Below are 27,381 nucleotides of genomic sequence, written 5' to 3'. Positions count from 1 at the left end.
AAATAATAAACTAACGGCAGTAACGTTCCTCCAGTGGAAGGAGAGAACGAATAAAGCTGTTTTTCTGAAAGGAATCGCATATAAAAGGGAAATACAAAGAATTTTACATAAATCAACATATGCATATGAAAATGAAGGTGGCGAAAATTGGTGTAAATGAATTAGTTGATTCCTTATTTTATCAGGTCACCGTCCCGTAACATCTGCGGACTAGACAAAACAAACTGCATATTCTCTAAAATATTTTTGCTCTTAGCCCATATGGTTTTCAATAAAAAAATAACAGAACCACATGGGCATACTCTGTTTACAAAGAAAAATAATAGCTTAGGAAAGCCCAAGCTTATCTTAGTTCAAAACCCTCTTTTTTTTTTTTTTACCATTCACAAACTCTACAAATGTAATAATAGGACAAACTACGATATACAATTTTACAAGTTATACCAGATCTTGAGAATTTCCCTTCATGCTCAGATGAGTGTACAATTGGCTCCAAAACAAAGGCAGGAAACACCATGTTCAAAGTTGTAGCTGCCCTGGGCCTCTCCTAGATGATCTTGAAGGAGGCCTATCCATCTCTGCTGCAGGAGTCTGCTGTAGGGGGTCTTCTGGTCTTTGTGCTTCCTGCACTCATATGAGGGCACGATATTATTTAAAGATAAAGCACAAGCAAGCCTTAACTAACAATCTTAAACGAAATTCTGTAAACCTTCAGCGAAGTAGAATTGTTACGTGACTGTGCCTGCGACTTGGCATGCATGCGATGCTGAGACTGCATTTGCTCAAACTGTTGAAGCCTTGAACCAAAATTAATTCCATTATGCAAACAAGAATTCCCAACCTCCTGGTTTACATCACCATCCTCAGATATTTGTGATCCACTAGGAATGTGATGTAGAATTTGGGAGTAGGGGTTGCCTGAAGATGTTCGCTTAATTTGCTCACCATTGAAGGAATATGAAGGGACAGTTTTTAAACGAGTCCGTAATATCTTAAAAGCAGCACTTTGCTGTATCAAAGAATCAAATAAAATCGCATATAAAAACCCACATGCTAATAGAAGGAACTACTAATTAGCAAGTACCAATGCAGTACAAGCTGAAATAAAAAATAAGAAGTCCAAAATTCACTCCTTTTAATTTCTTTAATTTTGAAAGCATTTGCATCTTGTATAAATTCTTCATTTTTGTTTTATACTTCTATTTCTTTCCAACTGTATTTCCATCCCTTCAGATAGTAAATCATTGATAAGAAAGAGAATCTCTCTCCTATGTTTAAAATGCATAACCAGAAACAAAATTCAACAAAAAGCTCGTTAGCAAATCCTCATCCTCTCAGCCACATACATCTATGCATAAACGTAACACAAATGAGGCATTAGCACATCCACATTTTAATATACCTCTGCTCATTACAGCGACAGAATGAAATTTGAACACAAGTAATTTGCAATGTCAGATATACCTGGGGTAGTAACATCAAGAGACCATTCAAAGCTTTTAACAACCACATGTATCTTCCTGGTTCAAGAAGCTGCAAAACCCCAAAATGGCTATGATATCAAACAAAATATCTCCACTGAATAAGGCAGGCAAATGCAGGAATACTAAACTAGCTAATCATCACAATCTAAGTTTAATAGCATTAATCACAATATATATATATATATATATATATATATATATATATATATATATATGTAATGGTATGACAAGCAGCCAACTACAACTCAGTCCAGGAAAAACACAAAACAGTCTTGACAATAATGATCATACATCACTTAAATATTGATCTATCACTGTTTCACATGTACAAGGGCTACATTTCAAAATAAACAACGCAGCAGATGGTCATTTATTTACAAAACCTCCACCACAGTGGCCTTGCTTGGCTATCAACATCCCATCAAAAGTGAGCGTCTTAATCCTCCATAATTGCGAAACTATTTATATAGCTTTGCAACACAAGCTTATGAGGAATAGCCAGAGAGAAACATGGAGAAATATGATGTCAAACAAAAGAGTCCAACCAGCAGACTTAAATTTTCAATTCAGGTCGCTGGTCAGAAGATGCCCAGGCAATAAATAATTATCAAAATATGAAAACTAAATTAAGTAATGTCAAAAATTTCTACACCCTTTTAAAGTATATCAAATTGAAGCACAATACTTCTACCAGGTAGAAAGGTAAATTCTGATAGTTTCAATTATGCACCTGCAATCTAAGGTAAGCAAAGATTGGAGTTTCTAGCAAGCGAATCAATTTATCCAGTTGGACCAAGAATTTGACATTGATATCTTCCTCTACCAGTGACTGAATCACCACACTTGCATGCTGGTATGTCTGAACAACAAATGATCACGTGCAACAAAATCAGAGTGAAAAATTCATGACAGAGAAAGCAAGGGTTTGAACATGAAAAATAACTCTTACCTGTGCTAATAGGCAAAGGCTTATAATTGCCATAGGTGAATGGCACCACGAAGCGTATAAAGAAACAAATAAATCTTTTCCAGCCAGATTTACTAGTGATTGTTTTAAAAGACCCCGAAGCTCAGCTAGTTCAGAGGAAGTTAGTAAGATCAAATTCAAAGCCTGAAAAAATAAACAATTGGAGATAAAAGAGTGAGAATTGAAAAATATTAAATAAAAGTTTGGTATGTTACAAATGTTTCAATTATATCATTCAAATGCTGCTTTATGTGATGATGCTGCATTTTAGTTTTCAGAAGAATGACCAAACCTGAACCATAATTGATGCAAAATCCAGATCAGCTTCACCCTCCAGTATTGTGGAGAGTTCCCGATAGACCCTTTCAGCATCTAAAAGTACACAGAGTCTTCGGATTATCAAAGCACCACGCCTGAGAAGAGACGGCTAAATCATGAATTTAATAAAAGAAACTACAAGGGAAAGAATAAGAGATAAGACACTCACTTCTCCAGAAGAGAATTGTCAACACGAAAATTATGCACCAAGAAAACAACAAGTTGACGGAAATGTTGTGGATCTTTTGCTATGCATGCATGAACCTCAAGAACAAGGAGGACCACCTGGAAAGATGTTCAGAGTTGCACCATATTAAATAAATGAGAGACAACTACAAGTTACTTTTTGGGTCAACAATACAAAAATGTAAATTTGTATATAAAGCACTGATAGTGAGAATATGAACTCAGTAAGATATAAGATTTCTTGAATTCATCATTGGGAAAGGAAAGAGCTGTTACAAAGTAGGAAAAAGCAATTAGAAGCAGCTTTCCTTTACAGCAGAAAAGAAACGAGGAAAAAAAGGTTGAACTACAGAATGCTATGACCCAAATTTCCTTTTCTTTTCATATTAATGACTTCTTAACTTACACTTTTACCATAAAAAAACAAGTACACAACTTTCTTTTACAGAGTTTTGACAAAGCCTAATAATCAAGAAATATTAATGACCGATATGATCCATAGTAATATTATAGACTAATAATCTAATGATTTATGAGAATTAATCTATTGAATTTTAGATGAACAAAAAGTTCAATGCACGTTTACCACCCCATAGTTTGGTGTATTTCATCTTTGCTATTCCGTGATTCATTTCAAATACTTTGCTCCCAGGTGATTTAAAGAAGATATGAAATTCAAAACAAGTAGAAAATGAAACTCAGAAATAGATGACCAAATCATTGGATTTTCAAATTTCACACTATGCAAGGAAATTTGTTTCTAGTTCCATTTACTATTGTTCTGGTGTTCACACTAACCAATGAAAGATGAAAGCAGGATCAATAGTACATGATTACCTCATCTGAAGGATCTGAAAGTGCTTTGAGAAGGGTATCAAATACATCATTCAGAAACTGTAATACCTGTTTCATATTGAAAATTAGAAGTAAGGCACTAAACATATTCAGTGAACATGATATAAGACCAAAGTAGTGCCGCCTCGAGAGTGGAGAGTATGAATCTCCTTCCCTGTTAGCATAGCCCCCTCATGCCCCCTAATAAAATATCATGGTCCTTTTACACTGAATGTAAGTTCCACTAACACAGTTTTACCCAGTGTACAGAGAATTCCAGAATATTAGCTAAATGTGCTTTTGGAAACCTTGGTAACAGGAATGGAATTATTTCAACTACAGGGACCTTTTAAAAATTAAAAAAAAAAAGAAGATCTTATTGGAGTCTACAATATCAGATATTCAAAAAAAAAAGGACAAGATTATAGGATTTATAGACAATCCTTGATCACCTCAGATCGATGCCTGTTTAAAAGTGTTGATATCCAGTGCAACGCTTCAATCCGAGTGGCCTCCCACTCACTAGATAATTGACTGAAACGTTGAAAAGATCAACAACCAATATCAGATTATTTTAAACATTAAACAATTGAGCAAAAACAACATTATGACTAGCTTAAACAAGGAACCATAGTCGGCACTTTCAAATCATGATGCATAAGGGCTACGTAGGAACTCAAAAGGCAAGTTGCTAACAACATTTTAAACCTAATTCCACCCTTTCCTTTTAATCCCAGGTTACAAAAACTACACCTTCTTGCAATGGAGAGTATTGCTCCAACATCAAATCCTTCAGCAGGATCAGCCTTGATTGCACGAAGCTCCTCATTGGTTTCGCGAGCAACCTTTAAGACCAAAAAAGAAGGCTTAGGAATTAGGATGATTTGGAAATCTCATATTTATTTGTTCCAGAAAGTTTAAACCATAAACCAGCTTACCACTCTAATTTTCTCTTCTTTGTCTGATATACAGGGCAGAATGGCTCCCAGTATATCAGCATAGTAAGGAATTAGTTGGTCTCCACCAAGTTTTACAAATTCATTTATCTGCACAGAATGGTATAAAAAGCTGAAATGATCCAAATGAAATAATAAATTGCAACTAATCCCAACACTGCATTTTATTACAAATAAAGAGAATAAAAATGATATTAACAAAAAATGGGCATGAAACACAAATGCATATATCCATTGATGTACGTATTTACTACGAATCTACTTACCCATGTGATAGCTGTTAACCGAGTAAATTCATCTGGAGAAGCTGCCCTTTGCACCAATATCTCAGCCATACGACCATAATCTACAGACTTCAACAGTAGCACTGCTTGAGTCAGAAAATTACAAATGAACAAAAGAATTGGTTTTTATGTCAAAATGCTAGATATCAAATTATATAAATTCTTGAGAAAACACAAACGCACACACAATTTTCTAGGGCAAATCACCAGGAAACAGAAAGTACAAGAGCAAAATTGGGGATTTAGCATGAGAAGAAGTCTTACTGGGGAATTCTTGATCTCTTGGAGAAACTCTGAAAGGGCAGAATCAGCTTGTTGTCTGATTTCATGGCTAGAATCACTCAACATATTAAATAGACCTAAGGTTCATAAAAGAGTTTGTGAGTTCACATGTTTTGTGAGTTCACATGCATTAGAAAGCAATAATAAAATACGTTTTAAAAAGGCATATCAGATTTCAGATAAAGAATGATATTTACCATCAAGAAAATCAGGAAGAAAACCCAGCATATCTATATCTGGAACACTGTCCAACACAGTGATCCATCCAACCAAAAATTGGCGGACATAGGGGTTAAGGACATTCATACGTTCTCTCAACAACGGTATAAATTCTTCAATGCTGGCAGAGAGAACATCATAAAAACATTAAAAATACATTACCAGGGCAGTTGACAAAATTCTCTTGCTAATCTTGATCTACATATCCAATACAAACATACCTGAATTGATCACTTTCAGTAACAATGTCCTGTTTCATTATAGCACAATATGAGAACTGATTTCAAGTTTAAAGAGACTCCTATTAACAAATATAGGTAACCAGAAAATACTTGTGGGTGGGTGCAATTATTCACCTTTACAAGCCGATCCAAAAGATGAGCAGCACTTTGTACATTGGCATCTGAGTCTGCCGAGAGTTTACACAAGGCATCAAAAATTTGGTTAAAGAATACAATAAAATCTCCTCTCACCACCTGCAGTTAATAAAAAAAAAGGGCATATTGAGGCCTCTTACATCCAGAGGAAAAAAAAAACATGAAATACAAATCAACAAATTCCATTCTACCTTTGCGATATTATATAAGGCTTCACAAGCATAATAACGAACTCTGCTATCTTGGTCAGAAAAAGAATTAAGCACAGGCGGCACGATTTGCTGTTGAGATGCATTCAGAGCAAAAGATAAGTAGATGGAAAAAGTTCAGCAATGCTTACAAATTTTGAATAAAAATATAACAAAACATAAAAGGATGGCATGTCTTTCAGTCACTCTGTTTCATACAAATCTCGTTCTTAAACTTCTAATCACAGTATTCCATTAGGAAAATAGTATCTCATATTATTTCAGAAGAAGGCATTTCCAAAGAGAGTTATGAATTTATACCAAAACCTCAATGAATATTTTCCACAATTTAAGATAGTCAACAATTCCCATTTAAAAATAGCACCAACTTCATGAGACCTTGCATCCATATGTATCTCTAAAATAAAACAGAAAAATATGTAAATTTGGGAAGCTGATAATTGAAATGCTTCTACGGAATTTAGTGTGACGATGTAATGCCATATCTATTAACTAGAATAAAAGCATCTGGACTAGATTAAAGAAAAGGAAGGAGGAAAACAAGTTTCAAATTAAAAGCATTTGAAGACTTGTGCTAGATCAATTACCTCAAGATGTTGGGCTGCTTCTGTAGTCAACCCTACAGTTGCAGCAGCTAGTCCTATCAATCCACCCTACAAGATTAAATTCACACACAGTGAAAAAACAAATCAAATTACAGAACAAAAGTTATGAACCAGACAGCGTAGCTTCAAATTCATATCCAGAATTCTAATTAGCGATTAATTGAACCGACTGAAATACTCATTTCTAAGGCATTTACAAACCTTGCGGTGGTTGGCTTGAGGCGAGTAGGTGAAATCCGTCGTCAACAAATTGATCACTGCAGATATCTTGTCATGATCCCCAGCAGCCGCCAGCTGCTTCACTATACCTTCAACCTACACACACACACACACAAAAGAACCTAACATATTAATAAAATTAAACCATTTAAAACCCCTAGATATCAAATTATACGAAGTGGAAAGACCGATATACCTCGAGAGCAGCATTCTTGCGCTTCTCATAAAGCTTGTCGGAGAGATTACGAAGAACGGAGAACGGAACCACGGAAAGCGCGTCAGCCATGTCCGGAGAAACAACAAAACCCTGAGAATCAACGTCACTTAGATGTGAATTCCTGGAAGGAAACGGAAATCAAATTCGTTTCCTGATCTTCTCCTGTTCGAATCTAAACATTTTGGTTCACTTCCTCTTCTCTTAGGTGCACAGCTCGGAGAGATCAGAAGAAGAAAAGAAGAAATGAAGGAGGGAAATCAGATCTGAAAAAAAAGAGGGAGAGAAATCTCCAGTGATGAAAATATGACCTAATTTTAAGAGGGAGGATTCGTTCGTTTGTTCCGTTTTTTTTTTTTTTTTGACAGGAAAGTAATTTTCTTTTTTTTTCTTTTTTCTTTTTTATCGTTTGGTTTTTGTGAAATTTTCAAAGGTCACACAGAACACTGTCTTTGTGTTCACGGAGATGCCGTTTCCATGCTAAAAATGCCTAATTTCAACTCATAAGTCTGGGTTTACGAAATTACTAAATACCCTCCCTTTTATTTGGATAATTACTTCCGCTCTAGAAGATTATTATTATTATTATTACTGAAATCTCTTTTGTACAACAAAATCCCTATTTGTGAGATGATGAATTTTCACACTTCAAAATTTCTAATTCACATGAAACTTATAGAAAGTGAAAAATATGCTTAATTATATGTCAATCCTATGGCCAATTCATCATTATCAAAAAAATTATAGACATACACAAAAGTGGTTTTTGTATACCAAATAATTTATCATTATGCAGTATTACCTAAAATCTTAGCATTTGCTTTACTATCTTGAAATGTTCTGGTTGCTTCAATACACATGAAATTCAAAAAAAAAATCTTTTTTTTTTAAATTGAGCAAAATATAAGTGTATAACTAATAAAAATAATGCAGTTATATATATATATATATATATATATATATATATATATATATATATATATATATATATATTATCCCTTTTGCTTTCAACTTAAAAGTGTAACTTTATGAAGGTTAAAGAGTGTCTCTATTTCATTATTAATATATACTAATTGCTCATATTGCTTTCAAAAAAAATATATTATATAATAATAATGAAAAAAAAAAAAAAAGAACAATCCAGTTGGCAGATTTGCCAATCCAAGTTGAGAATTCAATGGCTAGAGTCCTGAAGAAAACAAGAATAGGACTAAAATAAAAGTATAAGAACAAACAATGACTCCATTATCCATACACTACATGCGCAGCAGTATTTGGACATTACATGAAAACTTTATAATATATTTTTTTTAATAAAAAAATGCTTATTGCTTAAAGTAATAAGGACTAACAATGACTTTGATTTTCCTCTTATTATTCTTTGTATATAATAATTTTACATCCAAATCCATTCCCATCAATATCAGCATAATAATAATAATAATAATAATAATAATAATAATAATAATAATCTTATCTCTAGAATAGTGGATAATGCAAACAAAAATAAGGGGCTGTAACGGTAGAAATCTCTTTCGTTGGTTCTGCGACGGTGTAAACATATGATGAGATTGATTAAGACATAAACCTGCCTTTTGATTTGTTGTTATTTTTGTTTTTTATAAAATTAATTATCTTTCCCTCGTGGTGTTTTATTGGCTTCTAGCTGTGAGAAAAATTTTAATCAGTTTCCAAATGGGCATGGTAGTCACCCAACATTAGGAATTGCGTGAGAAGAATCTTCAGATAGGCGTGTAGATATTGGGGAGAAAGATGACAAGTATGGCCCATGGGACCCAATACCACCTTTAGAAGACATTGACAAAAATTTGTCTTTGTTAAGTTGTTATTGATTCAAAAGGATAGGACGGTGAAGATTGGACAGCTCCTATACGCATATTCTTCCCCCAACCAGCAACGTAGCAGCCGATAAATGCATAGATCAAATAGCATTGTTTACAAATATGACGTATTTAAATTTTGTCAATCTTCAAAAAAAACGTCTAAAAGAATATTAACATAAATCATACAGCACATATCAATACGTGACCCAATTACATGAAGGGGAAGGGAGGAATCAAATGTCAGCCAAGTGATTTTATGAGCACCTTGGCATCAGAATTCATGCTTCTCTATGAATCAAGGGTTAATTTTACAAGAATGGTAAAAAAATTCAAAGCATAGTGTTACATAACAGATACTGAATCTATTAACTTTTTATTTCTGAAAAAAAATATTCCATACAACACCATTGAACATAAAACAATTATAATCGATCAAAAGAAAACTTGCCAGAGACTCCTCAAGTTCTCGAAATCCTCAGTAAACAGCCTCAGTCTTGCTCAGGGGAAGGGGCAACCCCCTCACCTCTGTCATGTACCTGTTATCCAAAAATCCATCAATAACAGAATATTTGGAATGAGAAGCTGAAGTCCTCAACAATTTTTTCCTACTAAAAGAAGATTTGGTCATGAGAACTACAAAACGAAGGATAAAATATCCTCCTTTCATGGAAGCAAATGGAATCAATTAAAATAAAAAGAAGAATCTAAGGAAATAATTATGACCAATTACGTATGAATATCACCTAATAAACAAAAATACCATGCCGAAAGCACCCCAAAAAACTAATGCTTGAAAGCTCTTTGGATATGAAGCTTTCAATAAAATATTTAGTCCACCACATAGGATTACTCCTAAAGTCACATTGTTAAGAGACAGCAAGCACCTATACTCGCTAATTTTAATGCCAAAATTCAAGGCAAAACAAGACCTGTAAGCCTATGGCATCTTGTCATTCTTGGCTATCAATGCCAACCAGGTCACTTACTTTGCTCCATTCAATTGATTCCATTTTATTTTAATTGATTCTTTGAACATAACTCCGCCTAAGTAGTTTGCACTTAACCGGTCCCAAGCTCGGATAAAGGAGGAGGGTTGCGGTAGGTGACAACCAGCGTAAAAATTTCGTCACACCCTATGATATGGATTCAAAAGATATAAACGTTGGAGCGTCCTCTACTAACGACGCGCTACATCGGAGCCCGGGTGTAGTGATAAATATGCAAGGGTGTAGTGCGTTCACCGAAAGCGACACGCCATGCCGGCGCTCGGGAGTGGTGTTAAGTGAGCAAGGGTTCCCACATCATGGACGGATGTGGGTAAAGAAGTTAGTCCATAGGACAGATAGTAGAACAAATAGTGGAACAGAACACAAGATAGACATAGAAAACAATAGAAGATATCATAGAAGGAGACCAATTAGGAAGGAGCAGGATAGAAGGAGAATTAGGGTTGATACTTGGAATGTTGGATCACTTACAGGAAAATTAATGGAGCTTGTGGATACCTTAGAAAGGAGAAGGGTGAATATTGCTTGCATTCAGGAGACTAAATGGGTAGGAGAGAAAAGTAAGGAAGTGGGTAATTCAGGGTACAAACTGTGGTTTACCGGAAAGGAGAGAAACAAGAACGGAGTGGGTATAATCATAGACAGAACATTGAAAGACGCAGTAGTAGCTGTGAAAAGAGTAGGAGATAGAATTATACTAGTAAAGCTAGTACTAGAAGGAGAAACAATAAATATAGTTAGTGCTTATGCCCCACAAATAGGACTAGACAGTGAGAGTAAACAAAGGTTTTGGGAAGATATGGATGATTTAATGCAAAGCATACCGAATGAAGAGAATGTTTTCATTGGTGGAGATTTGAATGGACATGTAGGAAGTGATAGGCAAGGTTATGAGAATGTTCATGGAGGTTTTGGTTTTGGCAGTCGAAATGAGGAGGGAAAAAACATCCTGGATTTTGCTATGGCATACGACCTAATACTAGCAAATACCTACTTTATAAAAAGAGAGTCACATTTAGTGACTTTCAAAAGTGGGCAACATAGAAGCCAAATCGACTTCCTCTTAACCAGGAAGACAAATAGAGCTCTATGCAAGGATTGCAAGGTCATTCCAGGAGAGGCTTTAACAAGTCAACATAGGTTGGTGGTCTTGGATGTCAAGTTTAGGAACAATTCAAGTAAGGTCAGAAGAAATAGTGTAGCTCGAACAAAGTGGTGGGAGTTCAAAGGAGTAAAGCAAGTGAAGTTCAAAAATGAGCTTCTCGAGTCCGAAGTATGGAAGCTAGATATGGAGGCCAATGATATGTGGATACAGATAGCATCAAAGATTAGAGAAGTAGCTAGAAAAGTACTTGGAGAGTCTAAAGGACATGGACCACCCTCAAAAGAGAGATGTGGTGGAATGAGAAAGTACAAAAGGCAGTGAAAAGAAAAAGGGAATGGTATAAGAAATTACCTAAATGTGATAATAATGAGGCATATGAACAGTACAAGATAGCAAAGAAAGAGGCAAAAAAGACAGTTAGTTAAGCAAGAGCACAGGCCTTTGAAAAGTTATATGAGAAACTTGAAACTAAAGAAGGGGAGAAAGATATTTATAGAATAGCAAGGAGTAGAGAAAGGAAATGTCAAGATCTCAATCAAGTTATGTGCATTAAGGATAAAGAAGGAAAAGTGTTGGTGAAAGATGAGGACATTAAAGAAAGATGGAGAAATTATTTTAATAATAGTCAAAATGGAAATAGCGTGAATATAGATTTTAGAACAATAGAAAAGAATGTAAATTATACTAGAAGGATTAGATCTTTAGAAGTAAAGGAAGTACTTAAGAGAATGAAAGTGGGTAAAGCTGTGGGCAGATGAAATACCAATTGAAGTGTGGAAGTATTTAGGAGATATGGGAGTGGCATGGTTAACTAAATTATTTAATAAGATTCTAAACTCAAAGAAAATGCCTGATGAATGGAGGAAGAGTATTTTAGTACCTATTTTTAAAAATAAGGGAGACATACAGAGTTGCTCAAACTATAGGGGAATTAAACTCATGAGCCATACTATGAAGTTGTGGGAGAGAGTTGTGGAGCAGTGACTACGTCATGATACTTCTATCTCTCTCAATCAATTTGGTTTCATGCCCGGTCGTTCAACTATGGAAGCGATCTTTCTCATTAGAAGCTTGATGGAGAAATATAGAGATGTGAAGAAAGATCTACACATGGTTTTTATTGATTTGGAGAAGGCTTATAATAGTGTTCCAAGAGAGGTCTTATGGAATGTGTTAGAACAAAAGAGGGTATCTATTAGGTACATACAAGTATTGAAAGATATGTATGAAGGAGCAACTACTATTGTGCGCACAGTGGGAGGGGACACAAGAGATTTTCCGATCTCAATTGGATTACACCAAGGATCAGCCATAAGCCCTTACCTTTTTACATTAGTTTTAGATGAACTGACGAAACATATACAAGAGAGTATTCCTTGATGCATGATGTTTGCGGATGATATTGTTCTGATAGATGAGACACGAGAAGGAGTCAATAGGAAGCTAGAACTTTGGAGAAGTACTCTAGAGTCAAAGGGTTTTAAGTTAAGTAAAACGAAGACAGAATACATGCATTGCAAGTTCAGTGAAGGCCAAACTGGTGATAGGGAAGGAATTAGTTTGAATGGAGTGGTACTGTTCCAAAGTAATCACTTTAAATATCTAGGCTCAGTCCTTCAAGTAGATGGGGGATGTGAGGAGGATGTTAGTCATAGGATTAAAGCCGGATGGTTGAAGTGGAGACGTGCCATGGGAGTTTTATGTGATCGTAAGATTCCCAATAAATTAAAAGGAAAATTTTACCGTACAGCCATACGACCGGCTATGTTATATGGTAGTGAGTGTTGGGCACTGAAAGAGTCGTGTGCATCTAAGTTAAGAGTTGCAGAGATGAGAATGTTAAGGTGGATGAGTGGCCATACTAGACTAGATAAAGTCCGTGATGAAAGTATTAAAGAAAGGGTAGGAGTGGTGCCAATTGACGATAAATTGAGAGAAGGGAGATTAAGGTTGTTTGGTCATGTGAAGCGTAGACATACGGAGGCTCCAGTTAGACAAGTAGAGCACATTAGGTTAGAGGATAGAAAAAAAAAAAAAGGTAGACCTAAATTGACTTGGAGGAGAGTAGTACAACATGACTTAGAAGTATTACACATTTCTGAGGATTTAACCCAAAATCGTTCAGAGTGGAAAAAGCGAATCCATATAGCCGACCCCAAATTTTTGGGATAAAGGCTTAGTTGAGTTGAGTTGATTCTTTGAACATCACAAAAGTCAACCACATAATTTCAGAACTACTCCAGTCCCAATAATCTTAAACTTATATCTCTTTTAGTAGTATTGAGAATGCCAGCAAAACTCTCTCTTGAACACTTTCTTAGAGACTCTCTTAATAATTGGTCTATATTCTCTCACATGAAATTATTGATTTAAAATTCAATTTTTTTCTGTATGTGTCCAATTGTAGAGGAAATTTCTAATGAAAGGGTCCAAAAGAAAGTGTTGCTAGCATTCCTCTTATTAATATTCAGTTTTCATGAAGTCCAATATAAGAATAAGATCTAGGATCTCACATTTTTTTTGTTTCTTTTCAAACTATTTATGTTCAGCAAACTTATGAAACACGAAAGCTATCAGATTGTAACCGCAATCTCTTTACCTGCCAAGAAACTCTTGTCTAGCATGCATGACAATTAAAGAAGCAAAAAGTAACAAATAGCTGAAAGGACAAATTCACCTGTTCGCTGCACTTGTGATCTTATCACGAATCCCTTTGTTAATGACTGTTGTTTGCTCATGTGAGAATGTTCCGCCTAATATTAGGGAACCCCTGAGCAAATACTGACATTGTCCATTCTTGGAGTACCACTAGAACTGATCAGAGAAGGCATAACCTAAGGTTGGGAGATGGCAAAATAGCCCCATTTGACAACAACTGATCATAAGCATTTAGTACAGGTTCAGTTGCACCCTTGCAAGCAGTAAGAAGAGCTCTTGCTACATCTTCATCGCCAACAGATTCAACCCCTGGTTCCATTCTCTCCTGCAAAAATTCAAAAAGAAAAAAATAAAGCTGAAACATACAAAGAAGTATAGTTAACCATACAATAGATGATTCTGGTCAAACAGTATAAATGGGACAATAAGTCAAAAGATTAAGTTAGACAGCAAAGCATATAAATATCTATGGAGTTAAAGTTTACCAGAGCGGCCTTCTCGAGGTGAAGACATAAAGGGTCTAATGGTAAAACAGCTCCATCTCCAGGGTATACGTGGGAACCAACCCTCTTCAATACTGAACAAGCTTCAGCAAAGCCACCGCTTGAAAGAGCTTGATCAATTAGTCTGGCCCAAGTTTCTCTGACAATGCTACTATGAGCATCACCCGAATAATTTGCAAAGTAAAGCATCTCCAGACATACCTGAAAGGAAAAAAGAAATGAAAATCATGGCATAAAACAATTAACCTTAACAATTCTGAATCGCCACAATGGTCTGATCAAAGTAAGAATGAGAACGCAAGAGATAGATATACCTCCCAGAGTTCAGAAGGAACTGCATATTCATTATATAGTAGTTATACTCTTTAAATCCAATGATAGTTCTTTGGCTTTTTCTTGTGCCACTTTTGCATACTCTGCATGGGCATTATTATTAGGGACTGACATTTTGGACAGACTCAGACATGCTAGATAAAGATTCTAACCTGGAAGCTATAGCCTCCAGTTCCTCTTTTATTTTTATTTGAAACTGAAGAACTACAAGCTTCCCCTCAAGCAAATCTAACAACCCACTGTCTAGGCACTGGCACCCCTTGTGGAGCCTACCAGACCACCACTATCACTTGCATTCTTTGCCTGTAGAACAGCATTGCTTAGGTATTGATGCCTGACATTGACAAAATGAAATGACTTGTTACTCTAACTGTTAATGTAAAAGAGAGAATTTTGAATTTGAGGAAATGAAGGCAGACAAAATTTGAGCTCGATTGGCCCTTTTCATCGACTAATTCGATCCATATTGAAATGATGAAAGAAATTAGATTTCGCTATGCCAGGAAGTGTCCTGCTCAGTATCAGCCCTTATATGGCCCCTCGACCTTTTGTACATGTGGATGTGCTTGTGTGTGTATTTACAAATACTTCATGTGATTTAGGTATCATAATGTCCAATAGTTTCAAAACAATGGATTATTTTAAATTGGATTGTGATAACAACCTGCCCTGACCCAGGTAATAGCAAGACTTCATGTTATCAGAAAGACAGACAGATAATAAAGATGGAATCAGACAATTTTAAAGAGACTGCTGACCTCTGTTCAAGACTAGGAACATCTCTTGCACCAGTTGAGCATCTCTCAGCCAGTTTTAGCAATACATGAGCTGCAAGCATGTGCTCTCGCTTCAAGACATAATTGGAAGAAATTTTGAGTTACTACCTCAACAGGAGTGGCTAAAACTAAAAGATACTGAATAGCTTTGACAAAAACACCAGGTTTAGATTTGGCAAGGCCTACAACACAAATGGCTTGTCCCTCTCCACTGTATTCAGAACATTGTCCATACCTCATCGTAAATAGAATGTTTAGACACAAAGAAAACAAATAATGAAATTAGTATTTTTATTATGACATCAAGTCAAGAACAATGACAGTGATGGCATGCTCAGGAAGTGAGAGAAAGAGAAAGAATAAAAGAGACTTGCACAAAGAGGGCAAGATCAAACAGTTTGAAGAAATGAAAACACAAAATGGAAACGAGAGGAATAGGTGCTGGAGGGTAATACAAATAGAGAACAATGCAAGTAAGGTAAGTACTATTTTGTAGTTGTACTTTAGGAACTTTACAATGTGTATTACAATAAATGACGACTCCGACAAGTCCATTACCAATCTAGATTGCCTACAGACAACAGTCCATTATTCACAAGATCAGAATTCATGAAGTTCTTTTCTGAGTGTGGAAATCATTATACATTCACAGGAAAAGGACAGTAATCCTAGTTCTGCTTATGACATTATGTAGGCAACTATTTTGAAATATAACCTGAAAACTGAACCATAACTATTAGTCTATGACATTACATTAAGAGAATGAATCCTAGTTTTGTTGATGACTTTATGTAAGGCAACTATTTTGAAATATTAACTGAAAACTGTATTATCAATTTATCACTATCACATGACATTAAAAAAATGAATAACCTAAGTTTATGGGAAATTGGCAATGATAAAAACAGAATTATTATAAAGTTTTGGGATAAAGGCTCGGTTGAGTTGAGTTGAGTTGAGCAAGGAAAAAATGATCTCAAGAAAATGTGAACGCGTGATCCAAATTTTTGTTAGGTCTGATCAAGAACCAACACCATACACATTAAACATAACTGACACACCAACTTTAACCATTGATGGGCCTTTAAGTTAAAAAATTTTCATCCTGAAAATTAACTCCATGTCTCATTATGCAGGTAGAATGTGCCGGTTAGTAATTTAAAGTTGTCATTGCCTATTAGGAAGCTAATATACAAGATTGGTTCCTGCCATTAATCAGTATTCAGTTATAAATTGACAAAAAGATATAATGGCAGCATGCGTGAATAATCCAATCTACGGTAGCAACTCAAGCACTAACAGACAGCCACAACCAAACTTAGTCAGAATAAAGAGTTTCCATGGCAAACAGAATGCTCATTATTGTTGGCCAAAGTTAGTATCACCTCAGGTAATTAGGCTTCTGGGCTGCCGAATCATTAAACAGCCCACTAGACAAGTAAAGAATGTCTCACCACTTATCAAATCTCCATAGAAACAGGGAATCATCAACCGATGCCTATGCCCTACGTATCTCAGGAAATATTCCACATAAAGCCGTCCCTTCTCCACCGGCTGCACTGTATCTTTCAATTAGTACAGGGGGGGCAACTCCCAGGTGTCCACCACCTCAATGAAAGGAGGCCACTGCAATTGAATCACACATCATGAATTATTTGCTGGCAAAGGCATATTCAACAACAGAGAGACAGGCTCTCCATGTAGAACTTCCTCTGTATAGTTACCCATTTCTTCCAAAGAAAATAAAAAAAAAAAAAAAAAAAAAAAGATTTCAAAAATACCTCTCTAGGGTGAGTAGAATAAGGATGGCTAGCATATCTGGAAGCTTCAAGGGCCTCTTCGAGGTCAAGCTGAGCCGCAACCTCCCGCCCAATGCGGTCGCTAACGACGAGACCAGCATTTGTCTCGTCTCGAAGCACAATCTCCCCTTCCCACGACATTTTGTTATGAAAAAACAAAAGAAGAAAGAAAAACAAAACCCTAGAAAAAAACCCAAGGGTTAGGAGCAGTTTTTGAAATTGAAGCACTATAATAAGTTTAGGCTTGGAATTTCGAGACTTGAAATGGAACATTGGAGAGCGCGCAGGAAATGAAGAGACAGAAAGGTGTTCTTCGAGCACTTGTGAGGTAAAGGAGTCGAGAGATACCATAGGGCTTCTGAGGGAGGTTTTAGAGTGGCGGCGGGCAAATAAAGCCATTTTTGAAAGGCGGGAGGGGACGAAATGGTTTAGACTTTGAAGAGCACTCCGGTTCAGATCGTTGGGCTTAGTTAAGCAAACGATAGCTCTATGGTTTTGTTTAGCTATATAAACCAGCTTTCATTGTGATAATGTGATTTACTGAACAAATAAACGCGTCAGGCTGCATGGCAAAGTCGTCGAATTTCAATTTGATTAAATTTGGTTCCACATACTTTTAAATGGACAACGGTGTTTGGGTTCGCTTTATGGATGATTTGGAAATAGAGGAATGCCATAAATTTTTTGAGAAGCTGACCCACCTAAAGATCTTGCTCTCCTCATCCTCTCCAAGTTAAGGAAACTACTAATGCTTGAGTTTCAGACTCCCTACATTCGATCTCTAAAGTGCAACATGGAGTATTGGTTCAATGGCTTCCCTCGCCGGAGGATTAGGTGGCTGTGCTTATTGATGGAAGCATGATTAATAGATTTGGGGATGCTGGTGGTCCGTTGCGTGGTTCTTATGGGAATTTGATTGCTGGTTTTGCTTGTTGCATTGGCCAATGTGATAACTTTAGTGCAGAGCTCTGGGTGCTCTTGGGGTCTTAATCTAGCTTGGGACTTGGGTTATAAGCAAATTATTGTGCAAGTCCATAGTATTGCGGCATGCAATGCTATTTCGAGTCGATCTATTTTGGGTCAACCTATGGCCCTCAATTACCACGGATCTCTTATACGTAGAGAAGCTAACAATTGTGCTGATTGGTTGGCTAAATTTGATCATGGAATGCCTCTTGGTTTCTTTCGGTTTTTCAGCTCACCTCGAGAGCTATTGCCCTTGCTGCAAGGCGATGTTTCTTAAGGTAACTTTTTTTAGGATGGTTACTTGCTAAGTTGTATTTGTTCTTCTCTTTTTCAGTATGTCCAACAGTAGTTATTGAAAAAAAAATCCTTTTAAACGTGATAATTATTATTAAAATTAAATAAATAATTATCAATTTAATTAATAAGTACTTATTTGACTCTAATAATTATTATTAAGTGCTTAGATGAATCAACTAAATTAACAATAATTTATTAGAGACTTAAAAATTTTATTTACCTTAAAAAGATAAAATTCTTTTTAGCCACCAATCTTTTTATGGATTAGAGGAGATTGAGAGTTTGGATTCTATCATTTCTATCTCGGTTTTCTCCAGCATATACATGGCCCTATCTTCTCTTTCAATTTATCGCAGTCTTTTGCTTGGCTAGCCTTTTGGCAGCTGATGGTCTTTGGTGCGACAGATAGGGCATCGTTCCACTCCAAGTGGCGTTAGGTAATGATCTTCTATAAGATCCTATGCTTGTTTGCTATGAGTTTCTTTGTTGTGTGGGCCTTGGGATTTTATTTCTAATGCTAAATAGCTTTAAGATATAATTTAAGACTTTAGGCTAGAGCCCTCGGAAAGGTGGTCACCTCCAACAAGAGGAACTATAAAATTTAATTCAGATGTAGCCAGGAAACAAGGATCCCATGATGCAGTGATTACAGTTGTAGTGCGAAATTTCACAGGACACATTGTTGATGGGATTGTTCAAAAAGCCTATTGCTCTTCAGCCTTAGCAGGTGAAGCAAGAGTTATGTAGGAAGCGTACAGAATAGCTATTGATATGGAAGTTACTTCAGCAACCATGGAATTGGATTCTTCAATTTTAATTTAAGCTCTTCAAAATCCAATCCTTGAAGTTGACTAGAACAACCAAGCGCTGATCCTTTTAATCCGAAACTTAGCTATTTTCTATTGGCCATGTATATTTGTTAAAGGTGAAATGAATGGCAAATAGGGTAACAGACTGTTTAGTAAAGTTATATATAAAAGGAAAACTTTCGTGTAATTGGCTAACAGCAATACCTTCTGAATTGCTAGCTCTGTTGTATGAAGATGGTTCTCATGGCTTTTAATGCAAAGCGTGATGCATTTTCCAAAATCTTGGGACTCTCGTATGCAATGTATGTGAAATTCTTTATTTTTATAAATAATTTTAATTGTTACTCCAATCTGAGACCTTATAATTTTAAAAAGACTTTAATATCACATAATTAAAATTTATTAATAATAAAATAATTTATTTTTGATAAAAAAATACCTATATACTTATTATTTTAAAAATTTATATCTTATTTTTAAATAATTTAATGAATTTGGCTCCAAGATTGACGTCTAAGACCCAAAAAAATGAAATCCAACCACGCGGCCCTTGGACAAGGTTGGCCCGGTTTGACGACGCCGGTGCATTGAACCTGTATATCCGGTTGAAGGAAGTGTACTGAAAACTACAAAACCCATCTATCGCGCCAAAATTCCTGTCGTCCTGTCCTCGCCGTCAATATCGTTTCCCTGAAGAAGCGACACCGTTTCAGTGTCCATCTTACCGAATGACTCTTTCCGGTGCCCTCATGTCCTCCGCCATCATCTCCTGGAAATCCGTACTCTCTCTCTCTCTCTCTCTCTCTCATATGTAAAGATTAAAAAATTATATTTAAATTCTGTGTTTTGTCGATACTAGAGCGGGAGGCTTCAACAAACCATACGGAGATGCGTGGAGGTCAGTGGGAAGGGTCTCCACTCAGGCAATGAATCAACCGTGAGGTTATCGCCGGAGTATGCTCAGAAAGGGAGGTACTTTGATTTCCACTCTAAATATTCCATTCCTGCATCCATTGATTTCGCCCAGCAAAATTCGCCTCTTTGTACTACGCTGTCTGCTGATCGATTCAAAGTTCGAACCGTTGAGCACTTGCTTTCTGCTCTCGAGGCCACCGGCATTGATAATTGCAAGATTCAGATTTTCAACAATAATGTCGACTCCGAAGAAGATGATTGCGATTTTGAGGTTTGATGGCTTTGTCTATGTTTTTTGGGATTTGTTATGCTCGATATGTGAAAGGTTAATATGGGACTTACTAAATGAGTCAGATTCCTATATTGGATGGGTCGGCGAAACAATGGGTTGAAGCTATAGAAAAGGCTGGTTTGGTTGTGGCGGTAGATGAGAGTGGCAATAGCTGTGAAAGAATGGCGCCTTATTTGAATGAACCTGTGTATGTGTGCAAGAATGATTCTTTTGTGGCTGCAATCCCATCGCCTAATGTTCGCTTGACTTATGGGATTGATTTTTCTAAGGTGATTATGCTTTTATTTGTTTTTGTTTTTACAGGATAGCTAGAGTGGCATTTTTCTAATTTTCTTTTATACTGGTTGAGGAAGCACGACTCTTGTCTGACCCAGAAATAGAAAGACGAGATTGGATTTGTACTAACGACTCTTCCATTTCTTCTTTTTATTCCCAGGTTTGTGCCATTGGCTGCCAGTGGTTTTCTTTAGCTCCTTTGGATGATTCTTTCTATGTCAAACAAATAGCTTCATCAAGAACTTTTTGCATATACGAGGAGGTTTGTTTAACTTCTCTCTTGTAGTAGGTAATTTTTATTTTCTGTTCAATATCATAGCTTGATATTGTTGAATAAAGGACTATCAACCTTTTAAGTGATGAAAAAAAAAGGGTACTACTGGTTTTTCTTCTCATCTTATATTATCACTGTTCAGGCATATGATAATTGAAAGATATGTTTCTTACTGGATTTTTGAATTGCACATAAATGACAAGCAGACACCTCTCTTGTCTCTAAGTGTGGTTTAAGTTCTTATCTTAAGTATTAGACCCTAAATCAACCTTTTAACTTCTCTAAAAGGTAGTAACTGTACCTCTAGGAATTTCTTTGACTTTAACTGCTTGAAGCTATAGGGGGGAAGTGAAGAAAAGAATCAGCACATAGTTAAACCTGGATACATTTATAAATTCATCTAGAACTTAGTTCTTCACTTCTTCTCTAGACAGTCTGCCTATAGCCTGAGCTCTTTTCCTCTACAAGTGGGATTCTTTTATAAATTCATCTAGAACATAGTTCTCCTCTAGACAGTCTGCCTATAGCCAGAGCTCTTTTCATGGTTCTCCTCTAGACATTCTGCCAATAGCCTGAGCTCTTTTCCCGATGTAACCTTGTATTAAGTTTTTAAAAAAGTGACATGTATGCTCCCTTACAAAATTTGTGACGTACAGTTTATTGTTTCTATCATTTTTCTCTTTATCAAAATTGATTATAAAAGCTATTTTTGTAGCTGATTAGTGATATATTGTGGGTTACTTGTATATGCAAGATTCTCTAAGGAAACACCTGTTTACACTTCAGGGATATAAAAAGTAATTGTGCATACACCACTGTAAGATCACCCTATTTAATTGGTTCACAGTGAGTTAACAAAATTTCTTCAAGTGCTTCAGGTGGTCTATTAGTATAATGCCTATGTCAACGGAGGATGGAAAAATATTTCTGGAGCAACTGGCTGTCGATGGTTCCAGTGAATTAGGAAAAGGTTGATCATAATTTTCATTGGCTTAGGCATTGCTCCATTAGATAAAAATCTGTCAAGTATATCTAGCCTCTTGACATGTCATCATATGTTACAGCTATGCACAGAACCAAAATTTTTTTGCAGATCAGCTTTGCTATTAGGCATTCCTTTTTCCATGGTTTCTATACCTGGCAGTCATTTAGTGGGTGACTATGATGTTTTAGCTCTGGTGATGACAAAACTAAAAGGAAAAAAGGGAGGAAGAGGAGGGGGGGGGGGGGGGGGGGTGTGGTTTGTGTGGGCTTGTGGGGGGAGGAGGTGTGCACATTTAAATCTAGTCTGCTTTCTAATGCTAGAGTTCCATTTGGAAAATTGTTGCAGGTGGAGCAAATGCGAAATATAGGACTCATTAAAGGGGGAACATTACAGAATGCTATTGTTTGCAGGTGATTAGCGAGATGCTTTATTCATTTTTGAAGAAGAAGGTTCCAAGATGCTAGATAGCATAGGCTTATTGTGCTGCTTTAGCTGTCATGACTCCCATGCCAAAGGAAAATGATGAAAGTCAAAAATATCTCTAAAATATTAGGAGTTGCTTGCAATTCACTGGAGCACTTTTGTTAAATTCTTTTACATAGCAAGCAATTCCCTTCTTTTTAAAGCAAAATATATTAACTGGTTCTCTTGTTAAACTAAAGTAGACCATTTGCTTTTGCTGGAAAATGGATGGAATGACATGAAACCTGGATTCAATTTAATTTATACACATGGAAAATGAGTGTAAGATTGAAACCTATCAATTAGTTAGCTCTTCACTCTGTTCATTATGTAATCCATTGTCTTTGTCTGTAGTGCCAGTAAAGGCTGGTTGAACCCACCACTTCGTTTCCCTGATGAACCTTGTCGTCATAAGATCTTGGATCTTATTGGTGACCTTTCCCTGTTTGCACGGCTTGGTAATCAAGGGCTTCCAGTGGCACACATAATTGCTTACAAGGTTTTCTCTAGACCTTTTTTCGTTTCTTGCATGTTTTGACAGCTATAGTCCATGTCCATTAAATGTTTATGGATTATTTTAGCAATCATGAAAAATTTTCTAATCTTCAGGCTTCTTTTACATTTGTTTTTTAATTTATGTATTCTTGTCTAGGAGGATATTGCAGTGATAATGCAGGAGTTCAGGTTTTATAGTTTTAACCAAACAGTAGGAAAGTTCCGTTTCGCCTGTCTTTGTGGGTAATATATGAATAATGATAGGTTACCTTGGATATTCTATAGTTACCAAATTTTGCAAAACCATCAACTATGCTTATTTACTAAATCCATTGACTTGTTCCTTTCTGATGTTCCTGATTTAATAAAATGGACAAATAAATTTATGTGCAACTGTGCTTGAAGTTGAAATTGACATTTTCATCTTGGTAATAAAAAAACAAAATATTCACACTTTTTATTGTTGACAGCACATCACTTGTTTATTGATTCTAGCTATCATTCCCTAAGCAGTGATCTAGATGTTCTAAGTATTTCTGGAAATTTTATAGAAGCAATTCCTTACACTTCAGCTTATTTACACTTGAATTTCAACAAAAGCTTGTGGAGTACTGTTGCTGTTGGTGTGTCCCGTCAAAAACTTGTCATTCTGGCAGTTTGAATTTCCCTTGCCTGATAAAGTGGTGTCATTTTCTGTCGTGTGATTATTGAATGCAATTGATTTATGCGTTTCCCAATATTGTGGCTGTATCATGTGAAAGCTCTGCATTCATTATCTTTACTAATGTTGTTGGCTAATGATTATGTGACAATTGCCAAGACTTTGTCTAAGTTTCTAACTAAATATAATGTAATACAGGGTGGCCATGCACTGCATGCTGATTTTGTGTGTCGCCTTAATGACCTATTGAAGAAGTAACTTTGCTGTCCACAAAAATCGAAAAGGTGTGGGCATCTCTTATATATAGAATTTTGACTGATTGAGAACACATCAACTTTGTTCTGATGATTTAATTCACATGGAGAACATACGAGTTCTGACGAGAATTATAGAGACGCAGCCAGTCATGCAGCTTATGGTAAGGGTCTTGTGTGGTTCAGTGATCGGAAAAAAGAGGGACACCCTACGAATCTTTTGATGTTTCCAACCTCTAGATTCCCCTCACGGTGATGTAGGATTGGGGTGCCTTGATGCCATGGGCTTACTGTTAATTATGGTGTTCTTTTAATCTTCATGGCATGGTATGTTGACCTCTAGAACCAAATGTTTTTGATATTATCCGTAATTAGATTTTCGTTGGTGGTAGTTTTGATATTGGCATCCATCAAATGAATTTAGAACTAAGGGATTCTCAATCTCATGCACTCACAGAGGAAAATGGATGGCTTTTTACCAGTTTGCTTTCAACAGGTGGAGATTCTATTCAGAGTTCATGTGGTATATTTCAATTAATGGCGAGAATTTGGGGTAATGGGTTGGCTGTGGCTCCATCCAAGATTAACCACCCTTTCAACTGAATAACTAAAAGGCTATTGGTTTGAGGACAATTTGGGTCAGAATTAAATAGGTTACGTGTTCGTAAAAAATATTTACTTTTAAGCTCAATTATTATGCTCAATATTTGAATTCATTTTAGATTTGATGAAAATTTATCCTAAATTATTTAAGTTCATCTAAAATTTGATTATTGTTATCTAAATAATATTTAATACTTGTTTAAGTTTATATATTTTAGTTAATAATTTGCATAAAATATTTTATTAATAATATATAATTTAAAATTTTATAAAAAACTTAAATTTATTTATTTAAATATAATATATAAAAATTTATAAATATTATTTTAAAAATATAATTTAAATTTAATTAATTATTTTTATAAATAAGTATTCAATATATATTAATTTTCAAATTTGAATCAGTTTGGATTTGATGATTTGATTTCTAAACTTTGATTGGCATATAAATATTTTAATATAAAAAATAAAATATGAAAACAAGGGGGATATTTAATATTTAAAAAATAAATAAAGTGAAGAAATGACAAAAAAAATGCAACTAAACGATTAGCCATTGAATATGTTCTATTGAGAACTCAGAGAATTTTTTATATTTTTTGGCCGAGATAATATAATCCCAATGTACTATTTATGGCATTTTGTATAGGATAGTAAATAATAATCTTTCATCCTTTAAGGATTTATTAGAATCTACAAAATTTTCATAGACTTCTTTTATCTTATTAGGTAGAGAAATTAAGAAAAGTCCATAATTAAAAAACCATTCATAGAACTATGTAGGAAATTCCCATGATTCCTTTTCAAGCCGAAATTGAATAAACCAGCTGAATTTTCGTTGCCTTAGTAGATGAAGGCTTGAAAGAGTCTTTAATAAAGATATTCTTGAACAGTTCAGATGAAGAAGATGTAGAAGTTAATATACTAGACTACACTTCTGAAGAAAAAAAAATATACTAGTGAATCTGACATAGAAATAAACTGTGATGGAAACTGTGATTATTACAAATCTCTATGTACCCTAAATGGTCTTTGTGTTCATAAACATCATCTCTTAGTTTATCCACACTTTTAGGTGGAGGTGGCGATATCTCATGGGTTCACTTTGAGGGAGTCATTGGTACCTTTGAACTCATGTCCTATAAGAAATTCACGAGTTAGAAAACCAGACAAAGAATTATTTTCTCCCTTTATAAATTCAATGTCAAAATCAAATACTGACAAAATTGCTTGCCAGTGAGCAAATATTTGTTTAGGAACGATGTTTTTAACATCTTTCAAGAGTATCTCTTTAGCACTCTTGCGATCAATCCTTATAAAGAATTTCTGATTCAATAAATCAGATTCAAATTTTTGAAAACCTAGCCTAGTTGTAGGTTTTAGTGCAACTTGAACAATTCCTATGTGCAAAAAGGAGTAAGTTTTTTGATGTTTTTTTAAGAGATCCTCAGAAAACAAACTCCTAAAATATAATCCTTCATGGATAGGAGTTCTTTATTCTACAATTTTAACCACATAATCAGATTTTAAAAGAAAATTTGTATTAGACTTATAAATAAGATTTGCAGAAATAGGAGGCAACTTCCAATTACTTAGACTACTATCTATATTAAACACTAATAATATTTCTTTATTTTTTTATTTTTTCTTTTCTTTGTCCTCAAACCTTGCGCTAGAACTCCTAGAGCTACCAGAAGACTCAGTTCTTCTTTCCTCTTGTAAGTCCTTTTAGACTTATAATATTTTTTCTTTCTTTTCTTTTCGCCCCTAACTTTCCTTTTATAAGGGAAAGTTATTGGTTGAAAATCTATATGTTCACAAAAATTGCCCAAAATTCTTTTTTCCTGTTAATTTCTCCTTTTGTATTTGTTTATGTATTTTTAATTCATTGCACAATGCTATTCCTGCAGACACCACTTCGGATGCAAATTTTCCATCAGTGTAGTGATGATAAGGAATTGTACCTTCGTTTTTGCTTCTAATTTATTTTTTGACTCTTTTAGCAAATAAAGAAGGTAACCCATAAAGAAATTTTTATTTCAAAAAATCAAATTGATTAACTTCCCTGGTAAAAATAATGGCAAAAAAGATATCCTTATACCATTTAAAGTGAGATCAATCAGGACACCTAAGATTCATAAGCTATTTCTGATATCTATCTATATACATACTGGCTGATCCTATAAAATGTATACCTATAGTATATAATAAGGTATTGATACAGTCTGGGACCACAACTTGGGCTTCAGCTCTGATTTATGTTTTAACCGCATTTAAAATTTGAGCTTTTCCTTCCTCAGATAAGGTAAAATCTCACAAACCTTTTAGTTAGCCAGTAAAACTAGCAATAGTAGCTTTAGCTATTGCTAAGTCATTATTTCCTTTAGCACTAGAGGCTATAGCATACATGGTCATATATTGAAGGACATTTTTAATCTGATAATCAGATGCTCTATTAATATTTCATTCTACAATCGAAGTTCCATCATACTTCATGTAATTATAACTTGTATTATTTAATACTTGTTTAAGTTTATATATTTTAGTTAATAATTTGTATAAAATATTTTATTAATAATATATAATTTAAATTTTTATAAAATACTTAAATTTATTTATTTAAATATAATATATAAAAATTTATAAATACTATTTTAAAAATATAATTTAAATTCAATTAATTATTTATATAAATAAGTATTCAATATATATTAATTTTCAAAACTGAATCGGTTTCAATCTGATGATTTGATTTCTAAACTTTGATTAGCATATAAAAAATAAAATGTCACGACCCAACCTATGGGCCGGACCGGCACTAGGACCTGGGCTGGCATAAAGCCCCCGAGGCCCGTAGTAAGCCTTACTGTTCTCAAATCCATAACCAAGCCCACAATTTAGGCCCAATATGCA

At 35.1% G+C, this 27,381-nt stretch overlaps 3 protein-coding genes across 6 annotated transcripts; 1 reads left to right on the top strand and 2 right to left on the bottom strand.

The window, feature by feature from the left end:
- Window positions 1–147: 147 nt before the first annotated feature.
- LOC110672346 (protein VAC14 homolog) lies at window positions 148–7,533 on the bottom strand. 2 transcript variants are annotated; one of them, XM_021835102.2, is made up of 20 exons: window positions 7,137–7,533; window positions 6,923–7,036; window positions 6,704–6,769; window positions 6,099–6,188; window positions 5,887–6,006; window positions 5,752–5,780; window positions 5,509–5,651; window positions 5,294–5,388; window positions 5,012–5,098; window positions 4,728–4,835; window positions 4,543–4,634; window positions 4,242–4,323; window positions 3,793–3,858; window positions 2,939–3,054; window positions 2,744–2,864; window positions 2,434–2,595; window positions 2,215–2,343; window positions 1,465–1,533; window positions 710–1,009; window positions 148–624 (listed from the first exon to the last, which is right to left on the bottom strand). In XM_021835102.2, the coding sequence occupies exons 1-20, from the start codon at window positions 7,224–7,226 to the stop codon at window positions 520–522; spliced, it is 2,184 nt and encodes a 727-aa protein (XP_021690794.2). In that variant the 5' UTR covers window positions 7,227–7,533; the 3' UTR covers window positions 148–519. The 2 variants fall into 2 exon arrangements, with proteins under 2 accessions (XP_021690794.2, XP_021690795.2); XM_021835103.2 differs by having other exon boundaries at window positions 733–1,009.
- Window positions 7,534–9,228: 1,695 nt separating this feature from the next.
- Window positions 9,229–18,149, bottom strand: LOC110672334 (nuclear pore complex protein NUP155). 3 transcript variants are annotated; one of them, XR_009144207.1, is made up of 5 exons: window positions 17,162–18,149; window positions 16,835–17,006; window positions 15,363–15,451; window positions 14,254–14,472; window positions 11,870–14,093 (listed from the first exon to the last, which is right to left on the bottom strand). XR_009144207.1 is itself a non-coding variant. In XM_058136586.1 (4 exons), the coding sequence occupies exons 2-3, from the start codon at window positions 14,458–14,460 to the stop codon at window positions 13,929–13,931; spliced, it is 372 nt and encodes a 123-aa protein (XP_057992569.1). In that variant the 5' UTR covers window positions 14,461–14,472; window positions 15,363–16,824; the 3' UTR covers window positions 9,229–9,534; window positions 13,788–13,928. The 3 variants fall into 3 exon arrangements, 2 of the variants coding, with proteins under 2 accessions (XP_057992569.1, XP_057992570.1); XM_058136586.1 differs by lacking the exons at window positions 16,835–17,006; window positions 17,162–18,149 and adding an exon at window positions 9,229–9,534 and having other exon boundaries at window positions 13,788–14,093; window positions 15,363–16,824; XM_058136587.1 differs by lacking the exons at window positions 15,363–15,451; window positions 16,835–17,006; window positions 17,162–18,149 and adding exons at window positions 9,229–9,534; window positions 14,586–14,747 and having other exon boundaries at window positions 13,788–14,093.
- A 1,607-nt stretch (window positions 18,150–19,756) lies between these two features.
- LOC110635978 (probable UDP-3-O-acyl-N-acetylglucosamine deacetylase 1, mitochondrial) lies at window positions 19,757–24,306 on the top strand. The gene is made up of 7 exons (XM_021785485.2): window positions 19,757–20,030; window positions 20,111–20,437; window positions 20,521–20,727; window positions 20,895–20,996; window positions 22,339–22,403; window positions 22,810–22,954; window positions 23,810–24,306. Exons 1-7 carry the CDS (start codon window positions 19,980–19,982, stop codon window positions 23,867–23,869), a joined length of 957 nt encoding a protein of 318 aa, XP_021641177.2. The 5' UTR covers window positions 19,757–19,979; the 3' UTR covers window positions 23,870–24,306.
- The last annotated feature ends 3,075 nt before the right edge of the window (window positions 24,307–27,381 follow it).

This window comes from Hevea brasiliensis, chromosome 15 (assembly GCF_030052815.1).
Source record: "Hevea brasiliensis isolate MT/VB/25A 57/8 chromosome 15, ASM3005281v1, whole genome shotgun sequence".
Taxonomy (NCBI): domain Eukaryota; kingdom Viridiplantae; phylum Streptophyta; class Magnoliopsida; order Malpighiales; family Euphorbiaceae; genus Hevea; species Hevea brasiliensis.
The sequence above is the reverse complement of the archived record's forward strand: the minus strand, read 5'-3'. Positions and strand labels throughout refer to the sequence as shown.